Source organism: Cetorhinus maximus, chromosome 6 (assembly GCF_964194155.1).
Source record: "Cetorhinus maximus chromosome 6, sCetMax3.hap1.1, whole genome shotgun sequence".
Taxonomy (NCBI): domain Eukaryota; kingdom Metazoa; phylum Chordata; class Chondrichthyes; order Lamniformes; family Cetorhinidae; genus Cetorhinus; species Cetorhinus maximus.
This window is the reverse complement of record NC_135884.1, coordinates 19,544,666-19,558,731: the sequence shown is the minus strand read 5'-3', so window position 1 is coordinate 19,558,731 and position 14,066 is coordinate 19,544,666. Positions and strand designations below refer to the sequence as shown.

The 14,066-nt window shown below is 46.4% G+C and overlaps 1 protein-coding gene across 1 annotated transcript in view; it reads left to right on the top strand.

Moving 5' to 3' along the window:
* Window positions 1–14,066, top strand: part of stab1 (stabilin 1) — a 260,057-nt gene that overhangs the window by 177,414 nt on the left and 68,577 nt on the right. Inside the window, exons 43-48 of the mRNA XM_078543330.1 lie at window positions 3,804–3,877; window positions 4,331–4,405; window positions 6,134–6,253; window positions 7,740–7,787; window positions 7,887–7,967; window positions 10,719–10,865. Of these exons, the coding sequence (XP_078399456.1) occupies window positions 3,804–3,877; window positions 4,331–4,405; window positions 6,134–6,253; window positions 7,740–7,787; window positions 7,887–7,967; window positions 10,719–10,865 (545 nt within the window). The remainder of the gene's footprint in view (window positions 1–3,803; window positions 3,878–4,330; window positions 4,406–6,133; window positions 6,254–7,739; window positions 7,788–7,886; window positions 7,968–10,718; window positions 10,866–14,066) is intronic.

The following is a 14,066-nucleotide window of genomic DNA, read 5'->3' as shown; positions in this document are numbered from 1 at the left end:
GTGGAGCCTGTGCTGACCCCACCTGGGAGGGAGCAGCCAGTGCCACTGCTGGCATCTCCCCGTCATTGCAGCCTCATCAGATGCCACGGTCACTGGCAGAGGGGCAGAGCGGCTGCTGCCATCACCCAGAGCACCCCAAGAGGAGCTCACAGAGACAACAAGCAGCTCATGTGACAACGTGAGGTCGTTCTGGACCTCCCTGCTCACCATTGATAGACGGGCACCTAGCTGGGATACTGGGTGACTCATTTATTTCCCACACTGGCACTGACCACTTGAGGCCATTGCCTGTGTGAGGCCTTGCAGGTCCAAGCGCAACCCCAGGAACCCCTGATTCTGTCACTGGAGCTGCCTGTCCATGAGATTCACCATTCTCTCAATGGAGGAGGCATTGTGCTCAGCCATGAGGGCCAACGCATTGCTTATATTCCGCACGGACTCCTCTACAACAGAGACCCATGGCTCGCATAACCTCATGGATCTCCGCCAGTTCATTCTGCACATCCCACTGGACATCCAGCATCTGCTGTCTAATGGACGATTCCAGAGGCTCATCATCTGCCTTCAACTCAGCATCGTCCTGTTCTCCAGTAGTCCTGTGACTGCCGGCGCCCTGGGCACACTCTGCCTCCGCCTGCTCCTCAAGTGAGTGTGAAGTGCCCTCACCGCTGTGCACCGACATTCTAGCCACCGATCTAACACCCACCGTGGTGTTGGTATCTGCGCTGGTGCCTGATTCAAAGAGCAGGTGTGACAGACATGCATCTGAAGCCCAGCGGTCATCTGGCATCTGGGTCTTCAGGGTCCTGCAAACAAGTGCGCAATGGCGAACCTAAGGGAGAACAATGACATGTCATTAGTTTAAGTCATCACACTGTCACTGTGCATGCCAGTCACCCTGTTAACACAATGGAGATCTGCATCATGGTGCCATCCTCTTTCAATGATCAATGGGGACTCCAGTTTTGAGGCTCCCACCAATGAAGAGACTACACAAGAATTTTTGCACAATCTGAAACTCTCACCTCTGTGCACTGCCTTCTTACCTTCATCAGAGACCCCTGCCTCTCCATGGCCGGCTGAATGAGGTGGGTGATGGCTCTCCAGCTCCAAGGCGTCCAGTTCAAAAAAAGGTTTGGGGGGCATCCACCTGTCCTTGACCTCTCTATGTTGTTATAGCTCATCTTCTCCTGAAAGGACAGAGGAGCATTGATTAGTCCACTCTCTACCTGCAGTGCCATTGCAGCCTGGCCAATCCCACCTGAGGAACACCTTGCAGGGCACATCCAAGTCATGGCCCTCAAGCGCAAGGTACTTGGGCCAAGCAGCCAGGTCTGGTGTCATTGGCAGTTGGCACTCAGGCTGTAACACCCCTGAGCTCCCCGGGGGGATGGCCAGCCCATTAACATTTCTCCACACTGATCCATGCCAACACGGTACCCACCCTTGCAGAGTGCAGCAGGTAGTTGAACCTGTTGCGGCACTTCATCCACGTGCGCCTCACGACGTGGATGTTGACCTCAGCTGCCACTTCTTCCCAAGCTTTTTTAGTCTGCTGTGGTGGCCTCCTCCTGCCATCCCTGGGGACGAGGGCATCCCGCCTGATACCCACCTCCTCCACGAGGACCGCAAGGTACTCATCTAAAAAGCAGGGGGGCCAAGTGCCCACCCGACCTGTCCTCCCACCTGACATCTCCAGCCACTGTTGAGGCCACTGCTCCACTCTCCAGACTGCTGTATATGATTCTCCCTGGCAGCCTTTAGGGAGCTGCCTCTTCCGTTTTTAAACCTCCCCACGGGTTGCCATTGGTCCCGGCGCCCGACAGGCCCCCGCCCCCATCCAGCCCTTCCCGACCATTGTGAAGACGTGTTTCATGTTGGGTGGGCCTTAATTAGCCAGCCAGCGTGAAATCACGGTCGTGGGCCGATCGCGGTCGGGAGCCTGTTTCCCGAACACTCCTGTGCCAGCCGATCGTGCACGCTCGCCAAGGGAAAAAATCTGGCCCAAGTCTACATGATTGATTCTTGTACACCATGTAGCTGCATAGTAATTAATTTTGTCCCCAAGTAGCTAGGAGACCCCCAGCCCTCCATCACCATCGGTCATGCATGCCAAGACCCAACTTATCTCCAGTGCTTCCTTCTCTGAACTGTTAAGGTGGAGGTGACCAGAGGGCCACCTCTGGCTCTTGGCCTCTCCCTGGTATTCTGTACTCTCTTCTGCAAGAGAAGAAAGGAAAGACCTAACAGTGGGAGGTGAGGAACGTTTTGAGGGAATGGAAAGACAACATTTGTTGAGAGTCACTGTGAGGGATGGGTGTGACATTGTTATAAGATGAGGCTGGAGATTAGTGATGGCTGGTCGGGTGGGAATGTGGAAAGGTGCTTCAATAATGAGGAATGTGTGAACCCATGTTGCTTTGAGGAATGATGTGCCGTAGAAGGCTAGGGAAGGCAGAATGAAGGGGTTTGTACTTGAATGTGCCATGTCACTCATCTTTTCCAACCTGATCAGGTCATGAAATTTCTGTGGCACTGTATCAGGAGCGAGGCATCACACTCCTGCTGCTGACCTCCTCTGCCACATCCAGCCTGCTTGATCTGAGGCAGCCTTTTCCCTTCCATCTGCAGGGAACAGATTCTCCCTAAGGGCCCTTATGGCCCCCAGCATTATCTCGGGACACATCACTGAAGCATGCTGCTGCCTTGCCATGTTGAGATTCCATCTGTGCAAGCTCTGGCACAAGGTCAAACGTATCCACAATGCTTCAATTTTTCCCCTCGCCATGTCCTTTTTATAAACTGGTGCTGAAATAGACTGATGCAGATTGTCATCATGCTGACTGGCTCGAATTGTTTTGGAAATCCAGATACCAGAGGTAGTGGCTGCATTAAGAAGCCACTAACTGCTGCTGAAGCTTCAGTTTCACCAATGCACTCCAGCCTCTAACAAAAGTTCAAATTCAGTTAATTGTGTCAGTAAGCTTCCTGTGTTTTTTTCTTTATTCTTTCATAGGATGTGGGCATCGCTGGCAAGGCCAGCATTTGTTGCCCAGCCCTAGAACTGACCTTGTTAGGTCATTTCAGAGGCAACTACATTGTTGTGGGTCTAGAGTCACAGGTAGGCCAGACAAGGTAAGGATGGCAGATTTCCTTCCCGAAAGGACACGAGTTAACCAGATGGGTTTTTACAACAATCAATAATAGTTTCATGGTCACCATTACTGAGACTAGTTTTGAATTCTAGATTTATTAACTGAATTCAAATTCCACAAGCTTCAGTGGTGGGATTTAAACCCAGCTTCCCAGAGCATTAGCATGTGCCACTGGATAACTAGCCACTACACTACCGTCTCCCCTGATGTGTTATAGTGTTCCTGCTTAAAGACTACTGTAAAATCAAAATCCATTCTCTAGGTCCTGATTTACCCATAACCAAGAGATCAGCTTTATGATCTTCATGTTTGAACATTTTTCTTTGCTAGTCTGAGTAGTGGTACCAAAGGTTTTGCATTCTCCAGCTATTTTGACTAATATTGTTGTTCTGATTAGAACCCAGTTATTATAATTGATTTTTGGGCTGTGCCACAGATTGGTAGAGCAAGGCATTGAGATGTTTTGGCAACAAGGGCATAAAGAGGAGATGAAGTGAAAAGGTGAAATAGAATAGTAAACTTGGTGAGTTCTTTATCCAGCTTAAGTAAATTCAATGGAAAAAAGGAATAAACTTTGGAAGATTTTGCTAATTATACCACACTTTGTTCCATTAATAACTTGTGATATTGCATTTTATTCCAAATCAGAAATTGATGGCTGTATAGAAGGAAATGGTGGCTGTCATGAAAAAGCAGAATGCACTAAAACAGGACCAAATCAGGTAAGGCAAGATTTTGTACACTGATTTCTAGCTGTTCCAATTTATTTAGTTTGTCTCTTTACAGTTTTATGTCATTGTTTTCCCAGCATTATTGTACTTATACTGAGCAGGGTCGGAAACTAGGTTGTCAATAGCAGAAAGCCAAAAATCAAGATAAGCATTTTAGCAATAGATGAGGTTAATTGAATTCAAAGAGCAGCTGGATCTGTTAAGGGTTAAGCTGGGTGTATACATTATGACAGATGTGACAACCATGTTAAATGAATTCTTCACAAACAAGCCAGGATTGTAAATTTCCAGATCCAGCCAAATGGGCTCAGGAAAAATGTAACTCTGAGATTCCAGCTTGTTATTCTCTGATTGGGAGTGTACTACACAAAATAGCATACTCCACCCACACAGATATTTCTAATTATACTGTCCATCCTTTCTTTGATGTGTTCCTCATTCCAGGTCGCCTGTAATTGTCTCCCTGGATACTATGGAGATGGAAAAAAATCCTGTGCACCTGTCAACCTTTGCGAAAAGGTTAGCAACAAACTTATAGACCTAGAAATTCAAAAGCACCTACTTTTGCACCAAATCAATCTTGGAGCAGGAACCTCAAGCAGGCGTTAGGCTCCTTATCTACATATATAAAGAGCCTAATGCCAATGTCAGGAATGGGTAAAGCCATGCCACTTGTTTCTACTTACCAACATACACTTTCGGCATGCTTCCTGCCCAATATTTTGGGACATTAGTAGACTGCATACATCTGAAAAATGGGTGCTTCGCGACCCAATTGCAAAGTCAAAATTATTACAGAGGGCTGGATTTTCATGTTAGAGGTGGGTAACGAGAGTTGGGAAATTTCCCAGCTCGGCACTCCAGCCTTGGGAAAAAGTGCCTCAAAAGGCCTGATTTGTGTTTGGGGGACGGGGGAGGTGAATGTGTGCTGGAGTCAGATACACCGCCCCTGGATGCAGATTGGAGGCAACCACAAGGGCTACCAAGTGCCAAGGCAGGCAGGTTAAAAGGCCTGCCTCAGCTCTCTGGGACTTTGTTCCAGTTGTTTTATTCAATATTAGGCTCTCTAGCTCTCACCCATCACATCCACTCACCCTCCACCCACTCCCAATGGCCCCCATATCTTCCATGCTGACTCATGCCCCTCCACCCACCCTCAGAGGCCCCTCAGACCCTCCATGACAACCAATGCCCCTCCACCTGCCCCCAATAGCCCTCATATCCTCCATGCCAACCCATGCCCATCACCCACCCTCAATCACCCTTCCTACCCTCTATGCCAACTCATAGCGCTTCAATGCCCATTAATCCAATATGCACTCTTTACAGAACCAATAAACCCTATGGTAACAATGGCAAATGTAGAAAAGCTTTGAAAAAAAACAGCCTTTCTTAAAGTTTTATAAACACTGTTCATAATACAACCAGACTTTTTAAGTATCAATAGCAGAAACTATAAACATTTGGTATCTCTTTATCTTGTGTAAATAAACATTGTCCATTGACAAAACAGATATAAGGAAAAAAGCTTTCAAGTAAGCAATGTTTCCCTTGTGTGTACCTGTTTCAAGAAATTTATGGAAATCTGGGCTCTCAGCCAAGCATGCATAATAAGTGGGGTGGGTGGTACAACATCCACATAAAGTCACATTAATTCTCCTGACTGAGAAGCGTTCAAAAAAAAAGCACAGTCCAAGCCAAATTTCTTAAATTTAAGGGAGCTACAATCTGAAATGTGCTTGATTTGCTCGCTGGCCCACACTTCACAATTGGGATCAATTGTCAAAATAACCAGACCCAAGCTTCCTCTCATGCAGAGGGCTATTGTAGATTGATTAGTAAAGAAGTTTCCTGCTTCTAAAAATATATCTGTCACTGTACTGGGCTGAAGCATTTTTATTTTAAGACCTATTTTCTTTATAAACTTGGTTTGATTTTGATTTTGATAATATTTTAAAAATTCTATGTTAATAAGGTCAACTTTAGCCATTTTGCCTTTTGCATATTGAGGTCTTTTCGTATTTGAATTTGTCAAAACCATGACAATGCAATAAATGCATTAGCATGTAAACAATAGCACAAGAAAGGAAGAATATTCATACTACAACGTATAGGACCAATACAGTTATTTTATACTTGTTTCTGAACAACTTTATATTAGAGAGATCTGACCAAAAATATTACTGATGTCAAATCTAAAAATTGCGTTTGATCCTGTCTAATTTTTGCCTTCATCTCCAATTTAAGAAAAATGGGGGCTGTGGCCCATTTGCCCGCTGCCAGGTGACAGGGCCAGGAACGAGAAAATGCACCTGCAGGATGGGCTACATTATGGTTGGACTTTCTTGTCGAGGCAAAATCTCACAGGTAGTATGCAAAGATATTTTTAGGCATTTGAAACGGAACTTCTATTATTCCAAAACACAGTATTAATTTAATGTAACATATCATGAACAAATGCAGGAAAGGGAATGAAACAGAATTATTTTCCCCAGAATTATGTTTTATTTAATTATTTGGTATTCTATATCAGTGCTGCAGTGTAGCCTTGAAGTAGTGCCGTTGATCAGAGAGCTTCCTTCAGATTAGATGTTCATTTGATGCCCTGTCCTTTTGATCCAGTGGTTCAAGTACTCATAAAATCCTGGAGGTGATTTTCAATCGTCGGCTCCCTGCTTTCCATCTGAACAAAGGCTGGTGGCTGAAAATTGGGGAGGAGAACCCTGGTTGTCCTTTGACACTATAATGTTATGTTCAGGACCCCATTTAAAATTTTCATGACATAAGGGAACTCATGGTGAATGTTCAAGGAATAGCCCAGAAGTGAACAGATGTGTTCCTCCTCAATAAAAATACTGAGACTCATTAGTTGCCCATGCTTCACTCATTCGTCAATCAGCTCCACTCATCCATTCTCTCCCCAACACGACCCTCTCCTGCCCCAGGCTGACCTGTTACCTGGTAGTTTTCAATTGAAGACCTCTCGACACTGGCTCCAGATGCACACTGCTGCTGCTCCAGGGAACTTTTCACTGTTGCAAGCTGAAGTCAAAAGACAAAAAGGGAGAGAAGAAATTCCTCAAGGCGGAGATGAGAAGGAATTACTTCTCTCAGAGGGTCGTTAGTCTTTTCAATTCTGAGTGGTGGAGGCTGAGTCATTGGAATTATTCAAGCCTAAATTAGACAGATTTTTGATGACAAAAGAGTTATTGAGAACAGTTAGGAAAGTGGAGTTAAAGCCACAATCAGATCAGCCTTGATCTTATTGAATGGCAGAGCAAGCTTGATGGGCTGAATGGTCTACTCCTGCTCCTATTTCTTATGATCTTATTTCTCATTTACATCACCAAAGGAACATTAGGGCTGATTATAATTTCAAGCGAATGGCGTGTGGATAAGAACATAGGATGGTTCCCAATTTGAAAATTACAAGTGACCTCTCGCCTGAAACTGTCGAGTGCTCTGGCCTTCATCATAGGGCCTTATCGCAGGGTAATGGTAAATGATCTGACACTATTTTTAAGCTGCAAGCACCCAGTTTGTGGCAAATGCAACAGAGTGAAATTGGATCTTTTGCCTCATCATTCACCTCATTTTTGTTTGTGAAATAATTGTGTGTGTAAAATGCCTCTCACATTTGCTGAAACTCTGCTCACTTCATTATATATGAAACACTTTGAGATATTCCTCAGAGTATGTGTAAGGTGATGCAAGTCCTCCTTTATCTTTGCCATCAAATGACAGGTGCCATCATAAAATATCACAAAATATCATAAAATATAAATTATCTTGCCATGATTTTTGTTATAAAGGCCTTCAATGAAAAGAAACAAAATCTGAATTTTTTTGACAGGAACTTGCCCGGGAATCAGATGCAGCCTTGTTTTACAGATACCTTCAGGTAACGATGGACCGTTTTAATACTTTACAGGCTAAATTCATGAAGATTATCTATTAGAACCTTGCTCAACCATTCTTCAATTTTTTTGAACCATTACAGACAAACAACATCAAAGAACTTAATGGCAAAGGGCCGTTCACGGTGTTTGTGCCAAGGCTGGATCTTAGTCAGAATAACACGGTAACTATATATTAATAACACAGATCATATCTCATTATCAAAAGACTTGTGGGAAATCTTAGCTGTTTTTCCAAATACCACTGCCTTCATTTTGCAGATAGGAATACACAGCCTGGTAGAGAGGTCTTTTGAAAGGTCATCAACCCGAAATGTTGTATTTCATTTTCATTCCTGGGTCCCAATCTGCCACCGAGAGGAAATTGCGGGTTGGGAACCTTCAAATGCCAGCACTGGGACTCAGAGGGCGATTTTCAAGGAGGTGGCCAACTAAGTGTTGTCTCTGGGAGCCCTGTCTAACTAAAAATAGAGGGCTGGCTTCCAAGGCTGGGCAGTCAATAGGATACCCCCCAGCACTGAAATATTGACAGCCCCATGGTCAGAGATGGGAACTTCTTTTGTGGGTAGGGGAACAAGAGGGTGCCTCAAGATGGAGGCACCCTCTGAAGAATGTTTCAAAGATTAAAACTAAAAAATGTCCACAGCTGCCAGACCACCATTGTGCAGAGGGAATTCCCGTATAAGACACTCTGCAGCCACAGCAGTACCCCTCTGGCAATCACAGCTGGGGCAGTGGGGAGTTAAATTCAATGAAGCATTGATAGTCCCTGTTCTGCCACTGGGAGGCTGCATCAATTCAACTGCTGGGCTTTGGCCTCAGCGGGACCTGTCTGCCATCTGGAAAATTCCAGACAACTTCTGACAAATACCCTCAATGGGCAATATAATTCACCTAATTGGCTACTTACAACTGATGGCCAGGTAGTCATCATCCCACATCTTGAACCAACCTCAATGAAAATTACGTGGAGACGGAACCATGGCAACAGACCAGCATGCTGCCCGGCAATGAGAAATTGGGGCTTTGCCAACATCTGGTCCCGCCTCCACATCCCATCGAAAATTCAGCCCTTTAACTTTCTCCCTTCTCTGATGCTACCAGATCTGCTGAGTATTTTCAGCATTTTCAGTTTTTATTTCAGATTTCCAGCATCCGTAGTGTTTTGCTTTGATAAGCATTCTTGGTTTATACTGATCTAACCAGGGCAATGGTAGGTTCCCTATCACTGGCCTCAGCACACTGAGCTAAGGAGGGAAAAAAATTCCCACAGGCTCCATATCCTCATCCGTATCAGGCTTGCTATCTCATGACCTCATGCTGGGAGTGTCTGATTACACATGAGGGCAGGATCGGGTTTGGCTGTGCCTCCACCAAGAATGAAAACTCATAAAGGTGGCTTAGTGCCCATGGAGATAACCCCCAGACCAACAATTTCAGCAGCAAATGGGGAGGAAGCAATGTATAAAAATGAAGAAAGAATCATATGTTCAAAGGAAAATCTGAAAGTAATTTTGATTTCTTCTGTATTTTTACTGGCCCTGTTGCAAATTTTCTGTAAGGATTTCAAATACACCCATCAAATTTAATGAAATTATATGAAATTCATGGCAGAAAATATGAAGTGTTCTCTGTGTAAACTCTTTATCATTTCACCTTATTGGTTTATTTTTGACTAAGGAATGATCTGGCATGTAAGTATCCCACAGTGTTATGTGCAGTAATCAATGTACTTTTTAAATTTGGACTTACCATAAAAAATATTATTTTCTCCACCTTCAAATAACTTCCTATATTGCTCCTCATCATATTGCATGTGACAGCTGCAGAGGATTATTAACTTGTTGTACTTGAAGTAGAGCTTAGAAAGTTTAATTAGTTTTCAAAATGAATATTTAGTACTTTGTATTGCATGATGGTGATATCATTAAATTAGCGGTACGTGATCAGTCCATATTCTAGCTAACTATGTAGCTGATGTGAAACCCAGCCCAGGGGATGTTTTAGGGTCTGACAACCTGTGCAATTAAATAGGACCCCGAGATAGTCAGAGACCCCAAGATAGTCAGGAGACCCAAAGAAGGTCAGGAGAACCCGAGACAGTCACAGGCCCCCGGGCATTCCCATAACCAGATCATGCTGGCAGCATTGTTCAGGCCAGGCGGGCTGAGCTCTCAACCTATCATACTCCATCTGTTTGAATGTTCCTCATCATTGGCCAAGTCAGGATCAGCATTAGGATCATGCAGCAACTGTAATTTCACTGTCAGGGAACCTTGATCAGACAGTCTCCAAGCAAAACTTTTCATGGGGCCCCCAAAAGTCAAATACTAGCCTGCTAATGGGACCTCAAGTGCCCAGCATACATTGGAAAATCAGTTATGCTGCCCTTGTTTTTATATCAATTAACATCAATGATTGGGAAATTGTGAGCAGCACACCCATAGTTTCTGATAAGTGCCCTGCTGATGACATGAGGCTTTGCAAAATCTACCCTATTGTGTAGCCCTCCCTCAAAACTTGTTCTGGGTCTTTGATACGACATTCCCAAATCTGTTGCTAAAACCTAAACTCCCAGGCTGTCCCATTTAAAATGGAGATGAGGAGGAATTTCTTCTCTCAGAAGGCCATTAATCTTTGGAATTCTCCACAGCAGGGAGAGGTGAGGGCTGGGTCATTGAATGGATTAAAGGTTGAGTTGGTCAGATGTTTGATCTACAAGGCAGTCAAGGGTTATGGGGAGTAGGCAGGAAAGTAAAGTTGAGGCCAAGATCACATCAACCATGAAATTCTTAAATGGTGGAGCAAGCTTGAGATCTAAATGGCCTAATCTTGCTCCTACTTCTTAGATTCTTATGATCTTAAGTTGATTGTAAACTGCCTTTGCCAAATTAATGAGAGAACTTCCTTAACAGATGGAAGAATGGAAAACACGTGGTTTGATTGGAGATTTGCTTCGATATCACATTGTAGGCTGTGGGAAACTTTTCCACAATGATCTAAGGAAACAGACTTCCCTTGTTGCTTTATCTGGAAACTCCATTCGGATCTCCTGGAAACAGGTGTGTATGTGTATAACTTGTTCTCTTATTGATCGATTGTATTGTACAAAATCTTAAAAATGCCGCTTTGACCTCAAGCATCTAAAAACCAAGAGGTCCCAATTGAAATTACGTGCAAAGATAATGCAGAAATCCATTTCCTTATTTTAAAAGTGTTTGCATCATTCACATAAGGCACCTCATTAATATTCTAATACATACACTTTGCAATCTTTAAATCAGCTAATCATGGAAATGGCCGCATATTTCAAGGACAAATTACCCTGTGCGTATCAACCCAAACTGAGCCCTACTTTGCACATCACTCTGTAACATATGGCCAGAATTTTCCCGTTGGCGTGCGGGAACAGGCCCCGCATGCCCGTGCGTAAAATGACGCGTGATGACGTTGGACGAGCATCCCGACGTCACCATGCGTCATCGCGATATTTCGTTGGGCGAGGGCACGTTGATATCCAATGCCCGCCCGCCATTAATTAACGGGTTATTTAAGGCCCTTGAGGCGCCAATCGACGGCAATTTTTCAGCACCCGTGCAATCTTTGGTTCGGTGCACGGGCACAATGGGCAGACGGGTAGGACACATTTGTATAAACCTCATCTACGGGCAGGATAAGAGGGCTCAGTGGGATCGCAAGTGTGCTCTGTCAAATATTGTCTTTTCAAAGTTACTGATACTTGCTTGTGTGATCTGCAATACTTCAAAACGCATACCAACTGCTTGGTCTGGACTCACAACCTTCAGGTCAGCACTCTGCAGTGGGGAATCTTTTTTGGGCCTGCAAGTTTCAGGAAGCCTTCCCTTAGCCTGGGAATGGGAGCTAAACTCTCCACTGGAGGCACATTCTCTGAGGAGGAAGGGAGGACTAGAAGGGGGAAGAGGCCAGGAGTGCACATTCAGCCTCTAGAGGAGCCACCCTTGGGAGGATGGGTGCAGGCACAAGGGGCACAGGGCCAAGAGGTAGTCCAAGGCAGAAGGGGCCGCAGAAGATGCCAATATCCTGCTGCCAGGGTATACAGATGGCGAAGCAGCTACCTCAATATGTTTGAAGTGCAGTGCCGAAGGAGGCTCCGTCTCTCAAGGGAGACAGTCAACTATATCTGTCAGACGATAGGGCCTGAGATCTCCGCGAACTGTGTGGGTGGACGCCCCATGCCAGTGGCTCTAAAGGTCACAGCTGCCCTCAACTTCTATGCCTCTGGCTCTTTACAGGGGCTGGTGGGTGATCTTTGCGGTGTCTCCCAATCAGCTGCCACACTTGTGTCAAGCAGGTTATAGACGCTCTGTTCAGGCGTGCATTGACCTTCATCCACTAGCGTTGAGACCAGGCAAGTCAGACACAGCGAGCCAGAGTCTTTGTGGTGATTGCTGGCTTCCCCCGCGTCCAGGGTGCTATAGACTGCACACATGTGGGCATCAAGATGCTAGCAGGTGAGCCCGGTGCCTTCGTCAACAGGAAGGGCTTCCACTCCATGAACGTGCAGATTGTGTGTGATCACAGGATGCTGATTCTACAAGTCTGTGCAAGGTACCCAGGCAGCTCCCACAACACCTACATCCTCAGACACTCCCAGGTGCTGGGGCTCTTCAGTGCTCCAGCCCGGCTGGATGGATGGCTGCTGGGTGACAAGGGCTATCCCCTCAGAAGGTGGCTCATGACGCCTCTCCACCATCCAAGATCAGAAGCTGAGCAGCGGTACAATAGGAGACACGCCTCCACAAGGGCTGTGGTGGAGAGAACCATCGGTCTTCTCAAGATGCACTTCCGATGCCAGGACCGCTCAGGGGGCGCACTCCAGTACCCCCCAGATCATGTGTTGCTGATAGTGGTTGCATGCTGTGCTCTCCACAATCTTGCTCTAAAAAGGGGGGACGCTGTGGACGATGAAGATGTCGACAGAGTGGCTGCGGCTGCACACGATGAGTCCAGTAGTGAGTCCGAGGATGAGCACGCACAGGGAAATGCTGAGGGGGTAGACGCTGACCCGGGCATACTCCAGGGAGGCAGGGACACCCAGGGGGCTTTAATCCAATGAACCTTCAGCTAGCACACCACATATGGACCTCCAGGACAAGCCTGGGCTGCAGGCTTCATATTCAATATCTGAGTGCAAAATCTGCCTGTATAGGAACATTAACTAAGGGCCTTGTCAATAAAGCTGAATGTCCCACAAATCACTCATAACATTTTTGGAAACCATCCACCTGCAGAAGAAAAGAGGCCCCCTCAGCCATGGTGACAGGTCTGAATTTAATATGACAAAGGAACTGAAGAAAACAAAATGACAAAGGTGTTAAAAATCACACCAAATCACAAAGACCTCATTCTGGGCCAACACAAAAGCACCAGTGATAAACTCATGGTGTGCCTAAGGTGCCTTATGTTTACGTTTTCGGGTGCTACGTCTTGGTGCTGACCCCTCGCTGGGAGTGGCATCTGAGACAGCCTGCTGACTCTGCTGTCCTGTTGTCCTCGATGACCTTGGCGGCCATCCTCTGGCACGTGGAGCCTGTGCTGGCCCAGCCTGGGAGGGAGCTCCAGTTCCACAGTTGGCATCTCTCCAGTCATCGCAGACTCACCGGATGCCACGGTCACTGGCAGAGGGGCGGAGGAGCTGCTGCCCTCATCTGGAGCACCCTGAGAGGAGCTCGCAGAGATGCCAGGCAGCTGCTGCGCTGACGTGAGGTCGCTTTGGGCCTCCCTGCTCACCGTGGATGAATGGGCAGCGAGCTGGGAATCTCCCACATTGGCAATGACCAGCTGATGTCAATGCCGATGTGAGGGCTTGCTGGTCCGAGCACATCCCCAGGAAGCCCTGATTGGTCTCTTGGAGGAGCCTCTCCACGAGAGTCGTCACTCTCTCCATGGAGGACACATGGTGCTTGGACATGAGGCTCATTGCTTCGGTGATAGTCCGCGTAGACTCCACCACAGACACCAAGCCAAGCATAGCCTCATGTATCTTCCACCAGATGCTCCCACACACCCGGCCGCATTTCCTGCATTTGCTGCATTGTGGACGACTCCAGAGGCACATCATCAGGCACCGACTGAGCATATGCCTGGTCCCCTGCAGTCCTCCGACTGCTGGCGCCATGGGCACTCTCTGCCTCTGCCAGCTCCTCCAGTGACTGTGAAGTGCCTCACCGCTGTGCCCCAGGACACTAGCCGATGTTCTAATTCCCACCGAGGTGCTAGTA